Source organism: Haemorhous mexicanus, chromosome 6 (genome assembly GCF_027477595.1).
Source record: "Haemorhous mexicanus isolate bHaeMex1 chromosome 6, bHaeMex1.pri, whole genome shotgun sequence".
NCBI classification, from domain to species: Eukaryota; Metazoa; Chordata; class Aves; order Passeriformes; family Fringillidae; genus Haemorhous; species Haemorhous mexicanus.
This window is the reverse complement of record NC_082346.1, coordinates 16,444,736-16,466,695: the sequence shown is the minus strand read 5'-3', so window position 1 is coordinate 16,466,695 and position 21,960 is coordinate 16,444,736. Positions and strand designations below refer to the sequence as shown.

Genomic DNA, 21,960 nt, shown 5'->3' with positions numbered 1-21,960 from the left:
CACACCTGGGTGGCTTTGAACAAACCCAGACAGGCTGAGGACATGTGAAGGAATTTAACATGGAGGCAGGATTAAAGTAGCTTCCCCTGCCTTATCAGAGGCAGTTTGAATCTTTCCCCTTGTTTCTCCCAGCATAAACCTAAAGTCTGCAGAAGCAGAAGTGGGGGCTTGGCACAATGTTTATAATTTTCCTGCTGAGGTAGCAGCAGTGTTTGGTTGTGGTTACCAGACACACTGCTGTCAGCTTTCTGCTCTCTGCCTGCACTAGCTTTTCTCTTCAACCAAGAGCTGAAAGTTTGGATCTCAAATGCTTCTCAGAGTTACTGCCTTGAGCTGCTAGAGACCATCAGCTCTCTGCTCAAGTGGCAAGAGGAGGGACCACACTGCAGCAGAGGAAAAGTGTTGGTTGGCCTGATTCCTGCTCTAGTTCTGTCCCTCAAGGTGGTGAGATTTGGAACCTCACACAACTAGCATCTCAGTTGAGAGCAAAAGAAATGTCTCTTAATTGCAGCCCTCTAGGATGGCATCTGCCAGCTGGTAAACTAAGGAAGGTTGAACATCTCCTTTGAAAATGCCAAAGCATAAATTTTAAGCACGAGGTGTCAAGGATTTAACTTGGCTTAATGCCTTATGAGCCACATTTTTTTTCCCTGGATTTCCAAAGGATGGACTTCTCCTAAATTCTGTCCCTCCCTGCTGTTTAGAAGACAGCTTTGAAAAAGGAACATCATCTGCAAAGTGAGCAGGAGCTGCACAGACAGCAGGTGGAGCTTAAAGACACATTTGGCCCTAGGTACTGAAGGATGACCACCACCACAGAACAATTACTCAAAACAAAGTCCACACATTGCAGTCAAACTGAAGGTTAATCTAGAAAAAATATGGAAAGGGAATGTGCAGAAATTCACCTTCTTTTTCACCTGTTTTTCCAGGACAAACAGTCTGACAGTGTCAGAGTTGTGTTGTTACAGCTTGATGAACAAGTGTTTTCTAATTTTTGTTTTGAACAAAGTTACATAGATGAATTTAGCATTTCTGAGGCTGAAAGTGACCTGTGATGAAATCAGAAAAATATGCAGATTTTTAAAAATCCATGAGCAAGTCTTCTCCTTAATGTACTATTTGTGATACCAGTAAATCCTGAAATTACCCATGTGCACCACTGAAGAAGAATATTAGTAAGTACAGTGTGTTTCATCACATGGCAGTAAGCTGCTCTAGCAATGACAGCAAAATTAATTGTAACAAAATAAGACTTCCTGTTGTTTATTAGATAGTGTAAGAATGAAATGTACAGTATACAAAATTAATATCAAAAATGTTCACACGATTGATTTTAACAAGCAGACAAGCAGCTGCCAAAGAGAGGTGCTGAGATCTATTTACTCTTGTAGATCTCAAGTGTGTCACTGCATGCTATCTACAATTTTAATCTACAAAACAAAAGCTACTGAATTTTTGCTTAATCTAGTGGCATTTGTTAAAGGAGAGCAGAAGAGTAACATCAGCTTAGGGACGAAAAAAATCAGTTAATTACAAAAAAATTTAATTTTTCAAGTTCATAAAAAAATTGCTTTTGAAATTTCAAACCTTACAATTGTACATTTTGAATTTCAAGCACTTACCATAAGAAGTTGCATCTACTATACAGCTGACAAAGATTTTCAATTTTGTTTTCTTTGAGGCAGATACATAAAATCCTCATTTTCTTTTTCCTAATGAACTTTCACATCTTTAAAATTAGTGCTAAACAATGTTCATTCTCCTAAAGAGACAATTTAGTATGGTTCATTTCATAAGATGAAAGTTTTCATTTAAGTTACACCTATAAAAAGGAGTATAAAATGGTTTTCATTTTTTAAATCCGTGTATTTTCAGTTTATGTCATATTGTTTAGCAGAAAGATAAAGTGACTAATGGCTAATCTAGATAGCCTAAAGACAGCAGATCTGTTCCATAAACACATGCTTGCCATAATGCTTTTCACTACAATATAAAATACACTAGAAAAACTGAAATTATTCACAGGGAATGTTACAAAGAGTTATCAGTATGAATAATGTTTCCCTGACTAAAAAAAAAAAATAAATCCTACACTGAATTTCTTATACATGCTCTACTTAGCAACAGGAATATGATTTAAACTGAAAATTCTTCTCAGGTTGTCCAAAGAACTTTTCTTAATAGACACTAAGCATACTTGCACAATGACAATGCTCTCAAAACAGTGACCTGCTGCCAGGTAAGTGGGGCAATGATGTAAAACTGGAATGGGGGCTTGACAAAAAGTGGATCAGCCTTCCAGAACAAAACAGATGGTGCTCTTTCTCTTTAGATGTCACTAATGTAAATCACCTTTTATGTTGGCACGTATCACAGGAACCCTTAAAACAATCCCTGCGAATGAAAATGAAGACAAAGCACAATACAAATGATGCAAAGCCACTTTTCAGAAATTTAGGAGAGTCCAAATGTATTTGTGGTCTCTTGCAGTAAACTGGTGTAATTCAGAGGATTGGCTATTATATTTTTAATAGATAAACTACTGTAAAATTATGCTGCGAACAGCTGGGCTTGCTGCTTTCCTTCTCTTTTTTTAAGACCATTGGCAAGAGCAATCAGTGGGCTCTTGGATGGAGTAGCTGACCCAGGTTGAGTTGCTGGTGCAGTACAACTGCACAGTCCTCCTCTGCAGCCCCAGCTCCCTGCAGCACTTGCAGAACCTGGCGTAGGTGTTGATGTTGTAGTTGTAAATGCTGGCAGAGGGGCACTTCCCGTCACACGAAACGATGTTCACCTGCAACACACGGGCACTAATTAACACATGGGAGAGCTGGGGGTTCTCAAGGAATTCTGAGGACATCAGGCAAATCCAAATCCAATAGCAAAGCAGTGAGAAATGTGGATGTATTTCCTCTACCCCCTTATGAAATCCCATTACATCTGGAAATAACCTCTGAAGTGCACTGCCCAGACAGGTCTCAGTGTCAATATTACTGATGTTAACGATGACTTTTCTGTCAATTTCAGTAACAGATTTGCACTATTTTAACAAAGAAGCAATTTCAGGTTTGAATTTTAAAGTATTCATAACAACCCTGGCTTGAACACAGCACCAAATGTTCTTTCCACAGCTCCCTACAGTATTCATTTCAGTGATACACTGATGCAATGTTGCTATACTGGGTATCAGCAAGGAGGAATAAAAGAACCAATCCTTTGGAAAGCCGAGGGGAATTACTGCTAACAATACCAAATGTGTAATGTAGACTGTAAGACAAATAGGCTTAAGAATCTGATAATTTTTTTCAAATTTAATAGTCAGGATTTGTGTTTCTGTTCAATGAAACACTGAGAATAAATTTCCTGGCTGCTCAACAGCTTACTCTACTAAATGTACTCTTGGAGTCATTTTAGAGGCTACAGCTGTTTCCCTACTCTCTTTTATTACAGCTTTTCCAGGCGCTCTTACACATCTCACACGAGACGTTTGTCTGCACCCTTGCTGCTGCTCTCAGCCTCACTGCTCAGCAGGACATGGTTGGTGTCCTCCAACACTAAATCCTTTGACAGACACACAGATAGTGCTTCATTCTTCCTTCACATTTCACAGTGTGCTCACGCTGCTGCCTAAAAAAAGCTCTCAGGACCCAGGATTCCTTTCTTCATGGAGCTGGCATTTAAACACCGTCCCTGGGCAGATGAAAAATTACACACATCTGCAGTTGTTTTAGCTGTAGAGTATCAGGGCAAGGTTCAGTTGTAATAGTTAATTTGCATAGAATAATTGCAGTATGGGGTGAAATAAGACTAAATTGGCATGCACCTAAATGCACAAAAAAAATAGAAACAGCCTCTTTATTTATTATTGGGAAGATGACTGCTGAGAATGCAGGGAAGCATTAAAACAGCTCTGTGAAACACAGAAACCTCTGCCTCTGCAACAGAGATGGAGACAATGCCTTTGTGGAACCTGAGTTCCCTTTCTGCCTTCTTTTTAAAAGCTCAAAATGTTTCTCTTCTACAGAAAGAAGTCACAGTGGCTTTCTACTTACTGGTGTGTTACTCCTGCAGTCGTTCTTGCGGATGGTCATCCTAACAGTCACCTTCTTACAGAATTTACCATCTTCCTTACCTGCAAAATGGGCACAGATTTAAAAATATCAGCTCAAATTTCTAACATCTCAGAGACAAGAACACTCCTGAGCATTTGATGGATTCAAGAGACACAAAGAAGAAAATACCCAGTACATCACTGCACATACACAACTTTGGTGAAGTAACATTAGCTGCACATTGAATCACTTTTAAGATTATTTCATTCATTAACGTATCTCTTTTTATCTTTAATAACAACTATAAAAGGTCTATTCTTCACTCAGAAGCCTTTTATGAGTAAGTCTACTGTTTTCAAAAATTTTTGTAAAATTGATCAAACTCTCTGTGAGAAGACTTGTTAGTTATTCTAACTTGTTAATGACACCAAACGGTATCATTATCAAAAGGTAAATTTGTTAATAAATAAAAGTGTATTTTCTGTGAAATAAATACAACAAACTTTAATAGCAGCACTTGCGTTCCAGTGGTGTAAACAAAATTTAAAATAAATACATAACAGAATACATAACAGAACCTGATGAAGAGTAGGGCTTCAGGGGGCTTTACATTTCTGTATGTTTTTATTAAATCAAAGAACACCAGTGAAAAACTGAAACTTTTATTTTCATTTTCATTAACATTATTTCCACTTTTTTTTTTTTGGTACAAGTCACATGGATCAAATAAAAGAGATCACAAGAAATCATGAAATTAAATGAGGAGTTCAATTTAATTTAGGAAGGGAATGCCGAACACTGGAAGCAAAACAAAGATGTTCAGTTGCAAGGGAACAGCAAGAGCAGTATCTTCAGGGGATGATCCTCTGTGCTGATACACCTTGTCAGGTTGCAGATCTGTAAGAGAACAAACAGCCCATTCCATCAGAAGAGTTTCCACTGTTTCACACCAGATTTTACAGGCCATGATGCAGCCCCCAATGACTCTCCCCTTACAGAGCTGTGATTTCTTTGAGCCAAGAAATCCAAAGATGTTGACAAAAGGGAAATACTGTTAGCTCCAGAAAAGCAAAGGGCAATGAAGGATTCACTGCTTTGAACAGTACCCAATATTGAACTGTGACACAGCAATGTCCAGTTCCCTGCTCTAACCACTGTCAAACTAGTGATACTGCTTCTTAGACAAAGAGATTTAAATGTTGTCTGTTTGAATGTTTTTATTGAAATGTTATTGCTTAGGGGTTTTCTTGCCTTTTTTTTACATTATATAAGCCTGGTATTTCTAGACATAGCAGAGTTTTCCATGACATGACAGAAGGGAGAGCAATAAATCTTCTTGGAAACAAATGAAAACCTACAGACAAATGTCTGGCTGCTGCTTGACTGTCACTGAATTATGTTTGCTTAGGGAAAAAGTAAATTGTGAAACGAAGGAAAAAATAAATTCTTTTTAAAAAAAACCCAACTCACCATTATTTCAGGTTTTTTTCACAGTTCTTTTCATGGTTCTTTCTTCTTTTACATTATACATGGTGTGTAGGGTGGAGAATTCAGTGCAGCTGTGACTATGACTTCATCCAGGCTATGGTGAAAGTACATAGTATCGCATACAAAATAAGTATATCATGTATTTCCATGCATGCATTTTAATATCCAATGCTTTTTTAATGAGCTTTACAACAAATATACATCTTCATGAAGAACCTTACAAAACACGGGAGCATTTTATATATGTCGCAATATAAGGAGATTCTTTTGCACCATCTGTATGGCTGAAAATCCTTGCTTGGTTTTTGGGTTGACTCATAACACTGTGGTCATTTAATGTGACAGCAATATGAAAGAGAAATGCAGATTTTGAGTCAGTAGTCCTGGAGTCATAAGTGTAGTTTAATGTAGGATGCATCACTCAGTGGTGTACAAAATTACAGTCAACATAATTTCTCTTACAGAAATTTTGAGGGTTGTTTTCATGAAGTAAATGCCAAAACAAGCATGTTACAATTCAAAGAATTAACATGCTTTACGAAAAAGAACAAAGATAATCTCCAATTTTCATGGACTAAGCACAGGCTTGCTATTTTCAGTACATTGTCCTAACTATGGATGGGAAAACAATTGCTTGCACTGTACATGGCACTGGAAGCAAAACCATATGACACATCATCTGCAAAAATGTGGCTGACATAAGAAGCTTTAACAAGCAAAGCAATTAGTCTCTATGTTCTAGTGCACTGTAAACATGATGGAATTAGCTTACCCTTTTAAACACAGCAATTTTACACATGCAGCAAGCTAAAGACTATGCAAGTGCTTACTACCAACAGTACATTGTTGGCTGACAACAATGCACTGCCCACACAGTGCAAAGTGAGAAACAAACCAAAATGGAGCCACTCTGAGCAAGCACGAGCAGCTGGGCTACACTGCAGCTTTGGCAATAATTGGGTAATGAGAGGTCTGGAGCTCCTATCAGGGAGTACATTGTTGGAAATCAACAATGATGCTGTTTGGGTTGGTCCTACTTATTTCAGGAAAAGGTACCTGTTTGACAGCCAACAGAGGCTGTAGGAGTGACTGGGCTAACAAGGAATGGGAGGAGCACTGACACTGAAGAACCTGGTGAGAATATTACACATTGAACAGAGCACGTGTTACAGAGGGTTTCTGGCAGTATGAAAACATTAGGGAGTTACTAGATTTTGGAAAACAGAATTCACTTTAAAAATGTTTGTAGATTACAGGGTCACAGAATGGCTGAGGCTGGAAGAGACCTCTGGAGGTCACCTGAGTACCACATCTAGGCATTACTTGCATTGTTAACCTCATGTGCAAGCCAGGAAGGATCTGGTCTACCTTGGTTTAACCAAGCCATTCTGGTATCCTGAGCCCAGTATTTCCTTTGGGACTACAACAGAGAAATAGTGTAATCTCCTCTCTAGGTTTTGATGGAGCTCTTGGCTCTTCATTTTCCAGACCAATTCAGACTGAAATTAAAAATCACAATTGTTTCTAATGGCAAAGTACTTCAGAAGAAAACAAAACACTGGTAATCCTCACAGAGCATCTCCTACAATTACAACTGGCTGACAGCTCTCCTGGCAGTTTGCTTGGAGTCAGAATGAAGTACATGACCCACAGAGGTTCTGTGCTGTGCACAAACAGCTGGGAAACCTAAACTCTAGAACGTACTTGTAAATGCATCTGAGAAGTCACTGGGTTCTTCAAGGGTTTCATTTTACCTTGTGAGGCATGTCCCAGGCTAATTTATTTTTGACTTTAACAATTAAGGAGCTTGGTTATAATCTTTCTCTAAGATAGCAGCAAGAACTTCTGTCCTGTTGAAACATTCTTTAATGCATGGCTAACTGTCTCACTAATTTGTTTAGAAGCTGGTTTATTTGGCTGCCAGGGCATTGAAAGGCAATGTCTGACAATCAGAAACTGATTTCAGAGCACCTGTGGACAATTTGCCACAGAACTAGGTAGGACAAGTGCTTGAAACACAGGTCTACCAGAGGGAAAAACTTGGATATTATCGTGCCTCTATGGTGGGAGCAGAGAAAAAAATCCCAGATAAATCTTGTACAGTTTCCATAAACTTTTTCCCACAAAAGGTAATCCAAGGCAGGAACACCAAAAGGCACCTCCCAGCTGGCAGCACATAACCCCTGCAGTAACTGTGCACATGGTACCATGTCAGGCAGTCACAGCTGTGCCAGCTCCACCCCACCCAGCAGGAAATACTGCACTTCTCTCCAGCTCTCTCCCACACTTTCAGGTCACTATTCCAGCCACTTATGCAAATTAAGTCAGAGTTTTTGCATTTTTAAATATTATTATACTGCCCAGTATAAAAAACTCCTTTTCAGTTGCTTCTAGTAGTATCAAACTTCAGCCTAAGGCCTTCATGAGATCAACCAAAATGTTTCAGCTATGTAACAATGTGTTAAGAAAAAAATCATTTCCATATTTTTGATTTCTATTAAGACATAGTATCTTTCAAACTTATTCTGTAGAGAATTTTTATTCTTTTTTTTTTTTCCCCAGAGAATCCTTATTAACTCTCAAAAATAATCAGGAAAGGGGGAATTTTTAAATTGCAGAATCTTTTAAAAGATATTGCCTGAAGGTTTCTTAACTGTCTATTAATTACTATATTAATTGATTACAAAATTAACTTACAAACTTACACATAGATCAATCTTCACTCCTACAAAATATGAAGATATTAATGTAGATGGAGTACTGTTTTAAGGTGCCTTCTAAATTACAGTAGCTTTTATTTTACTAATTGCAGTACCTAAAACTTTGAGGAGTATTGCACAAGAACTACAAAATACTCGAGGCAGGAATTTCAGTGACCTGACCAGATACAATCAGTATCAGTATCAGTGGAGTAAATGTTTCCATATAAAAGTGTTTTCTTTTGAATTAACTCCACTATTTTCTGTGTTATTTACATGAGTAAACCTGGGAAAAACCTTTCAGATATGAATCAAGCTTTCATATGGGAAATAATCCACTTCATTCATAAGGTAACAGACCAGAGACTTGTGAGGCAGGAACTGTCAATAATCACTTACATGTTTTGCAGCATCCTTCTAAGAATGGCACAACATAGCCTCCAACCTGACCAAGAGATAAAATAAAGAGGAAAAACTTGATTTTTTTCCAAGCATTCATTCCCATGTTCCTGCACTATTAGGAATATCTCTCAGATAAAGCTCAGCAGCATTGTTCAGGCAAATGCAACACTCTGGTGAAGGGATGAAGGTTTGGCTACACAACTGAGACAGTTCTGAGGAACCAAGCCACTGCTATTTGTGAGGAGGAACTGCAGCCACTCAGTTCTTGCAGGACTGCTCCCTGCTTGTGTAACATCAGCCACCAAGGAGAGTATCTTTCTCTCCACATGTAAATGTAGAACTACAGAGAGCAGCAAGAGAATTCTCCTTGCCTCCATTCCCTGGCACTCACTATAATCCCAGTTTGCATATTCCAATAGAACTTTTGTTCTTGCTCCAAAACTAGTTCATAAAACTTTATGTATCACTGTAGAAAAGATGCTCCTGATTTCCAAACTATCTTGCCTTTTTTTCAATGTTTTTGATCATTATGCTGACGTTAAAAATGTTAGAAAGAGGAGGTTCAGCCCAGAAAAGCATCCAAGTTCAGACTAGTTTGATATTATTAACCCCAATTAAAAAAAATATTCTAAGAATCAGAAGAGGTGTGTCCAGCTCTGTAACTCAGCAGCCTGGTGGCACAGTAGTCTGGTGTGTGGTGATACCTTTTACCTTTAAATGTCTGGGAAAATATACAGGCACTACAAAAATCAATAATTTCTCCCTTCTTAGTTGTCAGAGTGAAATCTTTTCATGCAAACATGAATCACAGCTAGAATGCAAGCAGTGCCTTGCACACTGACCTTGACACATTCAGTTTCATTAAAGGGTGGGCATCCCACTGCAGAGGACACCAGAACTGGGCCTATTGCTGTGCTGGTGCATTCGTGTCTGATGCAGCTTGAAATCCAAACAGCGCCGGGCTGTCAAACATTGCAAAACAGAAACTTTACTCAGCAAAAGCAGCAGTGCAAGTATTCATTCAACTGTTTCATTGAATGAGACCTCACCTGAATCAACAGTAATACAGCAAAATATAATTTAGAGGCATGTTCTGTTTGAGTACGGCATTTGAAAGTCCAATAAGAAATACATAATGTTAGGCAGGTTCTAAAATAGTCAAGTTGATGGTAATTCTCTCATACATATCAGAATCCTTTAATTTTTGTTGACAGTTATGTGGTTGACTTTCCAAGAAATTAATATTGTTTACATGCAGAACTATTCCTAGTATTTGGCCAAATAAAGCTCTTTTCTGCACATTTTTTATGGCAAGATATGGACAATATATTGTGATTTTTGCTCACTTCTAAATATTTTGAGGGAATAAAATGTGCAAACTCACCTTAAAACTGGTAACTGTGCCATTGCTGAAAGTGTGGAGACAAGACAAGTTCTTGCAGCTACCACAACAAGTTGTCAAATCTTTTGGAGGCTGATAGACTTGGTTCTGCCAAAATCAAATAGATTACTCCTTGTATGAAATTATCTTACAGCTCAATCTTTTACTACTGCACCAGGCAGAATTTTTTCCAGGTATTTGATTTTAGAGATATTTTTAAAATAACTTTCATAACCACATATCTTACATTGGAACTGCACACCCACGAAGCTTTTATAAAATACATTTAATCTTAATTGAAGTAAAAGGGATGAGTTCCAAATCTGAGAGAATTAACTGTTCTTTCTACCATTTTCAAGTGTGACAGCTGACATCAAAAACCACTGAAAGAATCACTTCAAGAACCACTGAAATCTTAACTTCTTACACATTAGCCATTAAGTAATTATAAAATCAGAAAAAAAATCTGTATAATATTCCCACTGTAATGTATTATATCTTGTAAAAAGACAACGTGACATTTGCTTATTTTATAAAGCTGTTCTCACTGCATTTACAATTCTTCTTCTACTCATAATTATTCTCTTTCTGATTCTTATTCAGTTAATGCCTGCCAGGAATTTGTACCAGTTTGCACATAATGCAGCTGAAACTCTGCAAGGATGCAAGGAAGCAGCATGGCATTAATCCAAGGGTGCATTCACTGTGTACTTTAATTTGTGTAAGATTTATGCAGCAGAGAAGACAGTGGAGGGAGGGAGACTTTTCAAACTTCCATCAGAATTGCTGTAGCACATCATTAGAGGGAGATATCCTAATTACTCTTTCCAGCTTGCTCTATAACTTTCATCTGCTCAAGAAAACCCATCACAAAGTAGTTCAGGCTGCCAGACACAATACACAGGTTTAAATTTCTGATTTCCTTACAGCTTTGCACTTGACAGCACAGTCTATGGAAGAGGTGTTTATTTTGTAGTATTTAGTGGAGGGATCAACCACGTTTGTACAATGGGAAATATGGCAAATGCCATCTGCACTGTGCTCCACAATCCTCTGCCCAGGAAGCAGCACACCTCTCTCATTACTCAGGCAAACTTTGTCTCTCACTGCAAGAGAACACAAACAGCATTCTCAGGACAATCAGCTTGGCATCAAAACTCCACTAAAAACGTTCCAAACGGTGAAACAGGAATGGAAAAAGCTACTCTACCTGTTTTAGAATTAGGGGTCACATTTTCAAACAAATCATTAATAGTAATTTAATGTTTTGCTGCAATCATCAAATCTTGTCAAACACAGTCATGCATGAAAATGAAATATATTCTATTAGCTGCACCCAAGTGACAGTGCAGGCTTCTTCAACTGTTTTATCTTGGAAGACTACTTCAGGATAAGAAATGTACCTGACAAATGTCTATTTATCCCCACTAATTTCAGAGGACACAGAAGAAAATTAACACTATTTGTGAATTAAGGAAATTAATCCTGTCCTCTTCAGTGCCATGTTCAAAGTGAATGCCTGATTTTAATTCCTAATTTCCCTTAGCACTTGAAAGGCTATTTCTTTGAATTAAATTATCTTCTGACTTACCACATTTGTACTTCACACAGTTACAGACATTTTCTGTACTGTTCTGAAACAGTTCATCTATCTGAAGTTTCTGCCCCTGTGGGTATAAAACCAGAAAAAATTACACATGAAACAACAATGGGTTTTCTTATTTGTATGATCATTTTCTTTTAAACAACTTTCCTGCAGAATTTGGGTAGCAGTATCTCTTGAAGGTTCTGCTTAGTCAGCAGCTGGAGTGCATGATGTATGTTAACATATTCACCATAACAAATAATATTAACTGTCATGCTTGAAAGCATTCAGTTCAACACTTTAAACCCAAAATTTTACCCTGACTTATCTATTCTGTGAGCATGAAGGCAGTCCTACTCTACTAATATACTGGGGCAGAATATGATAACAAAAAGCTCTGCAAATATCAGGGCTGTAGAGTACTGCAAGGTGTTTAGACTTAGGTGGCTTCTTAAAACTGTATATATTTTACTCTAAAGAAATTTTTGAAAAAATAGGTGATATTTTGCCATTTCATATTTTGCAGATAAAACTATTATTCAGCTACTGATAAAGAGATTTATTAAGAAATTATTAAAAGAATAGAGACAAGATAAATTTCATACCAGTTTGCACTGAGGTTTGGGGATTGTTTCACATGCACATTCTGAAACAAAACACATCAGAAACAGTAGGTTAGCAATTTATATGCCATTTGCTTACAACAGAACAATAGAGAACAAAAATTCCAGCTATAAGAGTCAGCAAACCCCCAGCACAGTAACTCTTAGAACGTTTTCAAGATGGTAAATAGCCCACTGTGGACAGGCAGATGAGGAAGTTCTGCAGCATGAAGTGACTTTTCTGTATCATCTGCTCATGAGCAGCTCACAATGGTGTAGCTGGCTGAAACCAAGGGGCCAGAGCTGCTGTCAGCTCTCACTGTCTAAGGCAGCTTTAGTGAAAATCAGTGATTTTACCACAGGTCCGGAAAGGGCAGCACTTCTCCGGGCTCCACACCTCCACCAGAGACATGCCCAGCATGCACCTGAATTCAGGACAACGATGGATTTCACAGACTGAAATCAAAGGAAAGAAAGAGCAATAAACACAATGCTGTCACTTTCAGATGAGTGGAAATACTAATCAAGTAAATTACTTACAATAAATACATTTGGAGAACATCTTTGACTGTTAGATATCGATTGATAACAGCACGGAGTACAAAATACTCTAGACAAGGATTTAAATAATTTTAAATATCCAGAATTTGAGGTCTGAAACTACTCACTTTTAGTTTCAGGTCTCAAATTCTGGAAATTTAAATTATTTCATTATACAGATATCAGAAAATGCTTTACACACAAGAAGTTTTACAAGTAAAGATTATTTGTTCAGGTCTACAGATGATAGCTTGCTCATGCTTGTATCTCTAATCCACCACTTAGACACTGAACATCCACACCACAAAATTTCCCATGTTCTCTGTTATTTAAAATATCAAAATCAGGTCAAACTTACTGCACTGGTATGTAGGGCAACACCTGTCAGTAGTGTTGCCATCCACAATGAGAACTTCTCCTTCTTGACATTTGGGAATTTGATCCGAGCAAGCCCCACATGCTGGAGAAAACAATTATTTAAATATAAAACATTGGAAGAAATTTTACTACCGCCTAGAAAATTTGCTGGAGGTTTGTCCCAAACTCATATTAAAGAAAGCAGAGGTGCTCTGCATTCACTGCTTATAGACCCTACACAAAAGGATAATTTTCAGTGCAGCTTGCCCCTCTTTCCTTTGTTCCCTGCTATAAAGAACTAATGTCTTTTTTGTGAGCAAACATGATTTTCCCTTCCTTCCCCTGTTATGAAAAATTTTGCTATGTTTTCTCCCCTACTGTTGTTTTTTTCAGGAATCTTCAATCCTCAATAAAATGCATCCCCCACGATCCCAGTGTTATCCTCCCACGTGAACACATGACAACCACAACAGGAACTTTTCAATGTGCACACTGCAAAGACTCATTTTATTAAAACAGAGTCAAAAAGGGACTCTGCAGACAGTGAGAGGAGCCAAATGCTGCCCATTGTTAACATATCATCAAAGCAATCTGATTACCGTAAATAACAGCATTGTAATTCACATTTCCAATTAACACTCAAAGTTTTGCATGTGGAAGGTGCTTCCCTTCCCAGGTATCTGGTTGAAAACAAAATTAACTCAACAGAACCTTATTATCAGAATATTGTCAAACAGAAAGAAACTGCATGGTAAGATTGGAGCTCATATACTAATGGCAAAAGTGCAATTTTCTTAATAAATCAAGTCACGAAAGACTAAACTCCAAAAGAATAAATAAATAATAATAAATATACATAATACTCTAATATGGGATATTTGTCAACAATTAAGATGGGCCATAGCTGAGACAGCAGGATATAGGGAATAAAAGCCTTTTATTAAAGGCCTATATAACTTCAGTCATTTTTCAGATCTGTGTATCTAGTTCACACTGTATATGGACAATCTCAAAAGCCCTGAATTCCCTCATCCACCAAAACCCCTTTACTTGACCAAGGAATACTACTCAGTTGCACAAAGCTCTTTGGTGACTCCTGATGGTTGTTGGCACTTTTAGAAAATTAATTTAATTTATTTTAGATTGTTGGCATATTGTAGAAAATCAATGTCAATTTTTTAATCACTTTCAAGCCTTGCTGTGTTGGGATACCTAAAATACAAGGAGTCTTAATTGGCAAGACAATAATAGACATAATTGCATATGCAAAACCACATCATAATCTCAACCAGTCAGGCTACTGTACCACACATGTAGGAAATGCAGCAGGTATTCTCCACCCGAGCAGCAATTAGTGTTTGATCATCCTGACAGCTTGGCATCTGCTCCAATGGCTCACATTTTTCTGGATCACACTCTGAAAAAAGGGCAACAAATATATTCCCTCAGGTGAAGCTCAGCATTCCTCCTGTGTTGTGCCATATCCCAAGGAAAGGCAGTGTGGAGTAGAGAGGTACTACAAGCTGCTTTAGAAAAGCTTTTACCTGGTAGCCCAAGATCTTGCCTGATCATTTAACACAAGATTGCATCACATCTGCTCAAACTGAGGCACAGACCAGCCCCGAGCTATAGTCAAAAGTGAATTTTGTGGATGGCCATACTAGCAATGGTATCTACACTACCCTTACCCTCCTGAGTCCATCTATTTAGTTTACTGAATGTCTTTTACAGAGTGCACTTCCTTACCTTTCAAAAGAAACCTACCACAAACATAGCTGGGACAACAGGATTCTTCACTGTAGTAGGTGACCAACTTCTCCAAGCTGCTACACTCAGGGATCAGGAGCTCACAGAGACTCTGGTTACAAACTGTCACATAAAAGGGAAAAAGAGAGGGTAAGCACCTTCTAAACTATGCATTTATAGGCTGAGTGGAGCAGTGGCAAGCAGTATTTGCAGTTAGATACCCCAAAGCTCCAAATTACAGGCATAGGAAAAACATGGTGGAGCAACAAAAAACAGGGTTCAGAAGTGCTCATCATTTGCAGCACTCTCCATGGAGGCAATGTTAAACTAGAGCTGAGTCACTGTGAGAGTTAAAAAACCAAACCTCCTCTGGAAACCTCACTGCAACACCATACCAGGTGGTCAAAATGTGAAAATTGCTTGCAGTTTCCTTTTGAAACATTCTAAGCTAAGCAAGAATTAAGTGGAAAAAAATTTTTTCTATCAATTTTTACTGCTCACTTTATAAATTAGATAAACAATCATTGATTTCTTTTTCTTCAGAATTATCCAGATCATTTGTTTGAATTTGGATATTAAAAATAAAACAGTAATCCCTAAATTTGATGTAAATACAATTCATATTCAAATAAACACAGTGCAATTTCAGCCCTCCTGTCCTCTACCTCTACCTCAAAATCTATTGGATATTGAGCCAAACAGCTTCTACATTTTTCTACATAATTCGTAAATTCAAGCCAAAGTAATTTCCCTTTTCTTCAAAAGTGTAACAGGAGAGCAAACCTCAGAGAAGGGACACCTGCCTATTCCAGTGGGAAGTATTCACACCCATGAAGGAATACTTACTACAGATCTTCTGAGGACAGCATGTCTGGTCATCAGGAAGAAGCAAGGCCACTTCTGCAAATCGCTGACACTCTGAATTGTGGCTCTCTGAACAGTTGTGCTCCACTGGCATTATGGTCTCACTGTCAACACATTTTTGCATGCAGCATCCGCTCAAAGAAGTTCTCCAGATCTCACCCAGGGCACGAGGTGCTCCTGAGCTGTCTGTACAGGCTAGAGCAGGACAACAGAAAACAGAGTTTTTAAAATTCTTTTTAAATTCCAATCCTGATCACCATTTTTTCCATCGTGAATTGGATCTATGAAGCATAAAAATTACAGAGTTTTGAAGGCTTGATTATGTCCATCACCCCACAAAAAACTGAATGAGGAGACAGTCTGTAACTGAGTTTATACAGGAAAGCAAGACACTCAACACCTTCCAGAAGGTCCAGACCTCCCATTTGTTTCGTGTCTCCACTGCAAGGCCAGTCACCTAAAATCCCAATAAAATCTTCATTTTTAAAGTAATGATCTGAAAAGAAGTTAGTTTTAGTTTTGTATTTCACAAATGTCAAAACTATCATTAATTTACAGTGCTTTAGCAGTCTGTTTTATCATAAGCTGAATATTTAAGGTTCATGTTGTTAGGGAGAAGAATTGGCCCATTATTTGGTATGGTGAGGCAGAATTGCAATGAAAATAAACACGAATGCTGGCAGGAGACACACGTTATTATTCAAAATGTGTAATTAACTGCTGCTGCATGTCATTTGAATGGGTATCAAAAGGTTGGACCCTTGGCAAAGGGCTCGGGTGAAAAGGAGGCCAAGACTAACATGCTTACAATAATTGAATACATAAACTTCAGCAAAGACTTTGAAGAGCATCCTCCAGCTGAGAGAAAGTGAGAAGGACTGTGCATCACAAGGACATCCCCTGCTTGCTCACCTGCACAGTAATGTTTACTGGATATCTAGAACCCTCAAATGAATGACATATTCAGAACTCACACAACACCAAACCCAAACTCAACTTATGAATAATGAACTGTCTGACCACCAATTTGCAGATAATAGAGAAGAAAATCACATCCAAATATACCACATTTTTCTTCAGGAATACAGACAGCAGTATGAGTCCGGTGAAGGAGGGTCCCTCCAGCACAGACACAGCCTTCTGTCAGCACTGAGCAGGAGTCTGAGTCCAGAGGAGCCACCTCTTTATTCTCACAACTCTCTGGAACCTCACAGGCAGCTATGCAAGGCTGGTAGGAGAAGTTTTCAGGGCAGGGGAAGGCTGGGAAGGAAATAAATGAATCAGATATTGTTCAAGTTGTAATCCCATGAGACAACACTAAGAGAACACATTATTGTCCTCTTGTCAACTCCCTGTGCTCGCCAATTGAGTTGGATCTACCAGCCTGGAGCACCAACACAGACCAGTCACCTACATAACAAATTGAAACATAAGGAATCTGCAACCACTTCTACTTTTCTTCTTGTAATAACATTTTCATCAAGCTTCAGTTTGCATTTTGGCAGCAGAGTTACAAACCATGCAACAGTGTTGACACAAAATAGTTCAAACTTCAAAAACATTTTCAAATGCTACACAGATCAATCATAGAGTGCTCTGAATGAACAATCTCAAAAACTTGCAGTGGCCAAAGAAAAGGCATCACTGTGGTATGAAAATAAGTGTGAATGTGTCCTTTCACGATGGATAGAATAGATATTTACAGCTATATTTTGTAAGAGCTCCTTTTAACTGTTATTGCTAATAAAACCCATACAAACTGAAGAATTTTTTTTAAAAAATTGCCTCAAAACCACAGACCTCCTTATGTTATCACTGAAGGGGGCTTTTCCCAGGTCATCATGGACAGCACAAGGAGATGCTGAGGTCCAGCTACAGATCCCATTTGGCCTTACATTTTAGTGTTGCTGCAGGAGAATTCTGCTGCCAGGATGCACTAAGATCCCAGGTTTTACCCCTTACACTCCATCTAATCTCAAAGGTGTTTCATTTCCCTAATCTCATCTCCAAAGGCACAGCTTTCTACAGCAGCATCAAAGTACATGAAGACTGAGGAAGCATTGGCATTCTCAACCTATAATAACTCTTAAATTAGGCAAATTTTGTCTAAAACCAGAGGTGTGCATACACGCAGAATACTCACGGCAGTAATCAGAGCTCCTCCACTCTATGCAAATATTGAACTTGTTGCACATTGCCACATAGGCAGCCAGTGACATGCATGGGTTTTGAATGTACTCAGTGTCTCGAGCCCATATAGCACAGAATTGCTCAGGTGGAATCTAACAAAGGAGAAAAACAGAGATGGCACCTTTACAGAGGCTATGCTAGGGAGGAAAGCCTGACCTTTAAAAATATCCACTACAAAGAAGGCAAGAGTCCTTGGTTCATGGTAAGCCTTCATTAGTGTACAAAGATACTCCACTAGTATTTAAAAGTAAGACTTCCTGAACACTGACGTGATTATACTCCTTATTTTATCTAAGTGCCAAGGTAAGAGCTAAAACAGTTTTTCTAGTAGAAGGCACAATTACTTTGCTCCTTCTTACATCTACATTTTTACATATTTTTGGTCTCCTCTTCATCAAAATTAGCTGTATATAAAAGGTCAAATGGTAAATGTACTCATATGACCACAAATAATTTATTTGCACACCAGGAGTTTGTTATTTGCTTTAGGCTTGATTTCAAGGGTCTGTTCTGCCCTCTCACATCTCCAAGCTGGAACTCTGTCTCTAGAGCCTTTGAGAATGCAGGTTCTCAGATTACCTATTGCAATTTTGGACTTGTTAAATTACTGAAGGCATAAGGATTAATTAAATCCTAAAACTATTTTATGTTTTTCTACATCTTAGTGATACAGTTGAATTATCTGTGACTGGTTTATGAATCATGTGGTATGTCAAAACTAACAGAGGTGAAATTCTGAAAAATTGTTTATTGCAACTCTCCTACCAAGCTCCCATACTCTTCAATCACTTTTACCTTGCAACTGTAAGCACACACAAAAATATACATCTCATTCTACAGATATGGTTACATGTAGCTTCACATTAGTGAAATTACCAAGTATACAAAAATTATATCTGAACTGCAGCTCTCTCAAAATGTAAGCTTTGAAATAGTTAACATACATAAGGGTGACAGCTGCTGAAGGTCTGGTTCAACACCATTCTTAAGCACTCTGAGCAGTCCATGACTGAGCAATTAGTTTCCTGATGCCTGTCTTCTCCAACATACTTCAACGTGTCTGGCACTTGCCAGCTGTCTATAAAAGTCGAGGGTGAGCTGCTTTGGCTTAAAACTGTCCTGTTGGGAAGCATCAAGTCATTTTCCAACCTTCTATCACAAAACCCTATGAATTACCAGAAGGGGAAAAAAAAAAAGGGAGGTTAACACATGTGAAATATGTTTGAAGTGGTATATTCAAGAAAGTAAACATCTTTTCAAAAATCTTATACAACATGACAGTATCACAATCTACAACAGATGTAAAAAGTCTTCGTTAGGATCAAAATACACAAAATTCAGAAAAATGAAGGAAAGCAAAAGTAAAGATGCATCTCTGAATGGAAATCTACTGCATATCAAAGAGCTGCTCAGAGATCCCAGCTAAGAAACTAGAAGTTTGCTCCTAAGCTGCACAAACACTAAACAAAAATGCATTTTAAAAAATGTTGCAAAGTACCTCTATGTATAGCAACAAGTTAAAGCTGTAAATGTTTTCAGAAAAGGGAACAACCATAAAATATCAGGATGCTTATGTGATACCAGAAGGCAGAATCAAATTTTTCTTTCTGCTTAACTAAAATAGTAAGAAACTTTGAAACACTTTGGAGCAAAAGGAGCAACTTAACATGGATGGTGACTCTGGTCAGCAAAGAACATTCAAGTATTGCAGTAGTCTCCTCAGAATATCCTTTAACAATCAGCAGATAGAAAAAAGCAGAATGATGGATCAGTCCCCCATTCTTTCTTCCTAATCAGTTTCTGAGACTTTTGTATCAGGCTTCTAGTGTTTTCTTCTGCTGTCTCCACAAGAATAATCCTAATTCTTTATCTGTTCAAAACAGTATTTGTGGCTTCCACCCCTTTCTAAAGAACTGGTCTGTTTTACCATTTTTAGCAATTCTTGATGACAATCAGTGATACAGAAACAGGCATTCAGAGAGTAAAACAGCTTTCCAAACTGTGTCTGATTGAACCTTTTGAGTCTGTATTTGCAACACAGACAGGAAGTACATGATGGTTCTGAAAGGCTTCAAAGGATTGCTGTCATGTCAAGGACATCATTTCTCACTTCTTACACATTGACAAGGAGATCTAAAACAGCAAAACTAAAACTCCGCATTTTTCTTGGCAGGATCTGGTTGCAACTAGAACTGACGTGCTTTAAATCTTTTTCACCAGTTTTGCTACAGAAACGTTCCCCTCCCACATCCCTCATCTCCCACCCCAGCTCTTGAGCAGCTGCCACATTTGCCCAATCCTTGGACTGTAAAAGACACTGTTGTTTCTGGATCCTTCCAAAGGATGCTTGTGCTACAAACATGCAATGGTCTTCTCAGTTTTGAGCATTTCCATGAAGCTGAGAAATCAAGACCTACCAATACAGCAGTTCAGCTAAAAGATAAAAGTATGCTGCTGAGAAAGTGTGCTGCTAGTATTTGCACTAAGAAAGAACAGGAAGGAGCTTAGGCTGGACTAATTCACCCTGGAAAGATGCAATACAACGAGCTCATTCGAGGCAGGCTCTGTAGGTGGCACCAGGCAGCGCTCTCTGCATTCTCTGCAGGCAGACTTATGCAGGGAACCTTCCAGGCAGAAATACACAGCACATTCCCTGAAGAAGTTGTACTTGCAACACCATCCACAGAGATGTGTTGACATCTAGTCAAAATGTAAACTAGGAACATAATGTTCCCAATCCTCCCTACCACAGTAAACAAACAGGTGAAGGCAAAAGAGGTTCTCTGGATAACATAAATCAGGCTCATTATAAATACTCACTGTCTTTATTGTCTTTTTTCTGTTTTGTCTAATTACCATACCAATTAGCCAAACAGAGTGAGAACAATACTGAAAACATAAGTTAAGGCAAATAAGAGATAACAATCAAATTTCAAAATGGCATAAATTCGAACTCTCTTTGTGAGAAGCACATTTCTGTCAGCAGGACTGGAAACTGGACTGAGCTATTCCTGGTATTTGATACTGAGCTACAGGCATTTGCCCTTTCTGAAACTGGAAAGATATCCACTGCAATTATATGATCTCCTTAATCCTGATTTCCAGCTTCAATTTACAGCATAAATTTACAGATAAATTTACAGATGCAGCTACCAAAGAGGGGATTTGTATCAGCAAATACATACTTGCAAAAGCTGTACCACCACCAGCCTATTCAAGGCTGTACTTTTTAGAAAAAAATAAAGCAGGGGAACACAGACCTAACAGGGCAGACCCAATAGTCCAGTGCACATAACAGATCTAACATAGTGCAACAGTATTAAGAAATTCCCTCTAAAGTCTTTTCTCCAACAGTTAAACCAAGATTAGTTCCCTGAAGTTTATATTTCCTGGGAATTCTGAGCTTTAGAAACTGAAAATAGCACATACCACTTCCTATCAGATGGCTGTGAAATACTAAATCTGTAAATGACCATATTGAAATCACAGACTTAGACCTGCCTTACTTATTTGGGTTTGGTAACTGCAATCATGCCTGTGGTTCAAACAGCTTACAGACAGAAGCAACACTGTGGGCAAAGAGTGATGAGAGGAATAAAAACAAATATAATTTCAAAAATAAAGAAATTTAGTAATAGATTAATTCTAACAGTATCTTAAAATTTGCCGTGATCTGCAATACATTTTTTGGACAGGCCCTGCAATAAATAATTTATAAAATTAGGAAAATGTGTCTCCCTAGCAAAGCATCTGAAAGCCTTTATTTCTTGCACTGCTCTATACTTACCACACAGTCCCAAAGCTCCTGGTTCTCTGGTACTATTCAACTCAATAATCATCACACCTGTGTTGTGAAACCACTGAATTCTGATTTTTGTTGGGGTCTCAACTGCATACTTGAAGCCTGAATCTTCAACTTTGTATCCATATTTTCTAACAGTAGGCCAAGCAGATCTTGAATTTACTGTTACCTAAATGACACACAGAAGAGAGGTTAATGGTTTGGAAGAACTGAGGCCAGATTTTTGGCCAGCTTAGGAATCTAAGTAAT

At 38.2% G+C, this 21,960-nt stretch overlaps 1 protein-coding gene across 4 annotated transcripts in view; it reads right to left on the bottom strand.

The window, feature by feature from the left end:
• Positions 1-1,349: 1,349 nt before the first annotated feature.
• OTOG (otogelin) overlaps positions 1,350-21,960 on the bottom strand; it is a 93,401-nt gene continuing 72,790 nt past the window's right edge. For 2 of the 4 annotated variants that reach the window (XM_059848964.1, XM_059848966.1), the window contains 17 exons: positions 21,697-21,880; positions 18,854-19,074; positions 17,863-18,001; positions 16,785-16,979; positions 15,702-15,914; positions 14,874-14,978; positions 14,416-14,526; positions 13,111-13,212; positions 12,570-12,668; positions 12,216-12,256; positions 11,617-11,692; positions 10,953-11,131; positions 10,029-10,133; positions 9,487-9,606; positions 8,642-8,687; positions 4,056-4,135; positions 1,350-2,797 (listed from right to left, as the gene is read on the bottom strand). In XM_059848964.1, coding sequence (XP_059704947.1) covers positions 2,597-2,797; positions 4,056-4,135; positions 8,642-8,687; positions 9,487-9,606; positions 10,029-10,133; positions 10,953-11,131; positions 11,617-11,692; positions 12,216-12,256; positions 12,570-12,668; positions 13,111-13,212; positions 14,416-14,526; positions 14,874-14,978; positions 15,702-15,914; positions 16,785-16,979; positions 17,863-18,001; positions 18,854-19,074; positions 21,697-21,880 — 2,217 coding nt within the window. In that variant the 3' untranslated portion in view covers positions 1,350-2,596. The other 2 variants (XR_009486861.1, XM_059848965.1) reach the window with 2 other exon arrangements.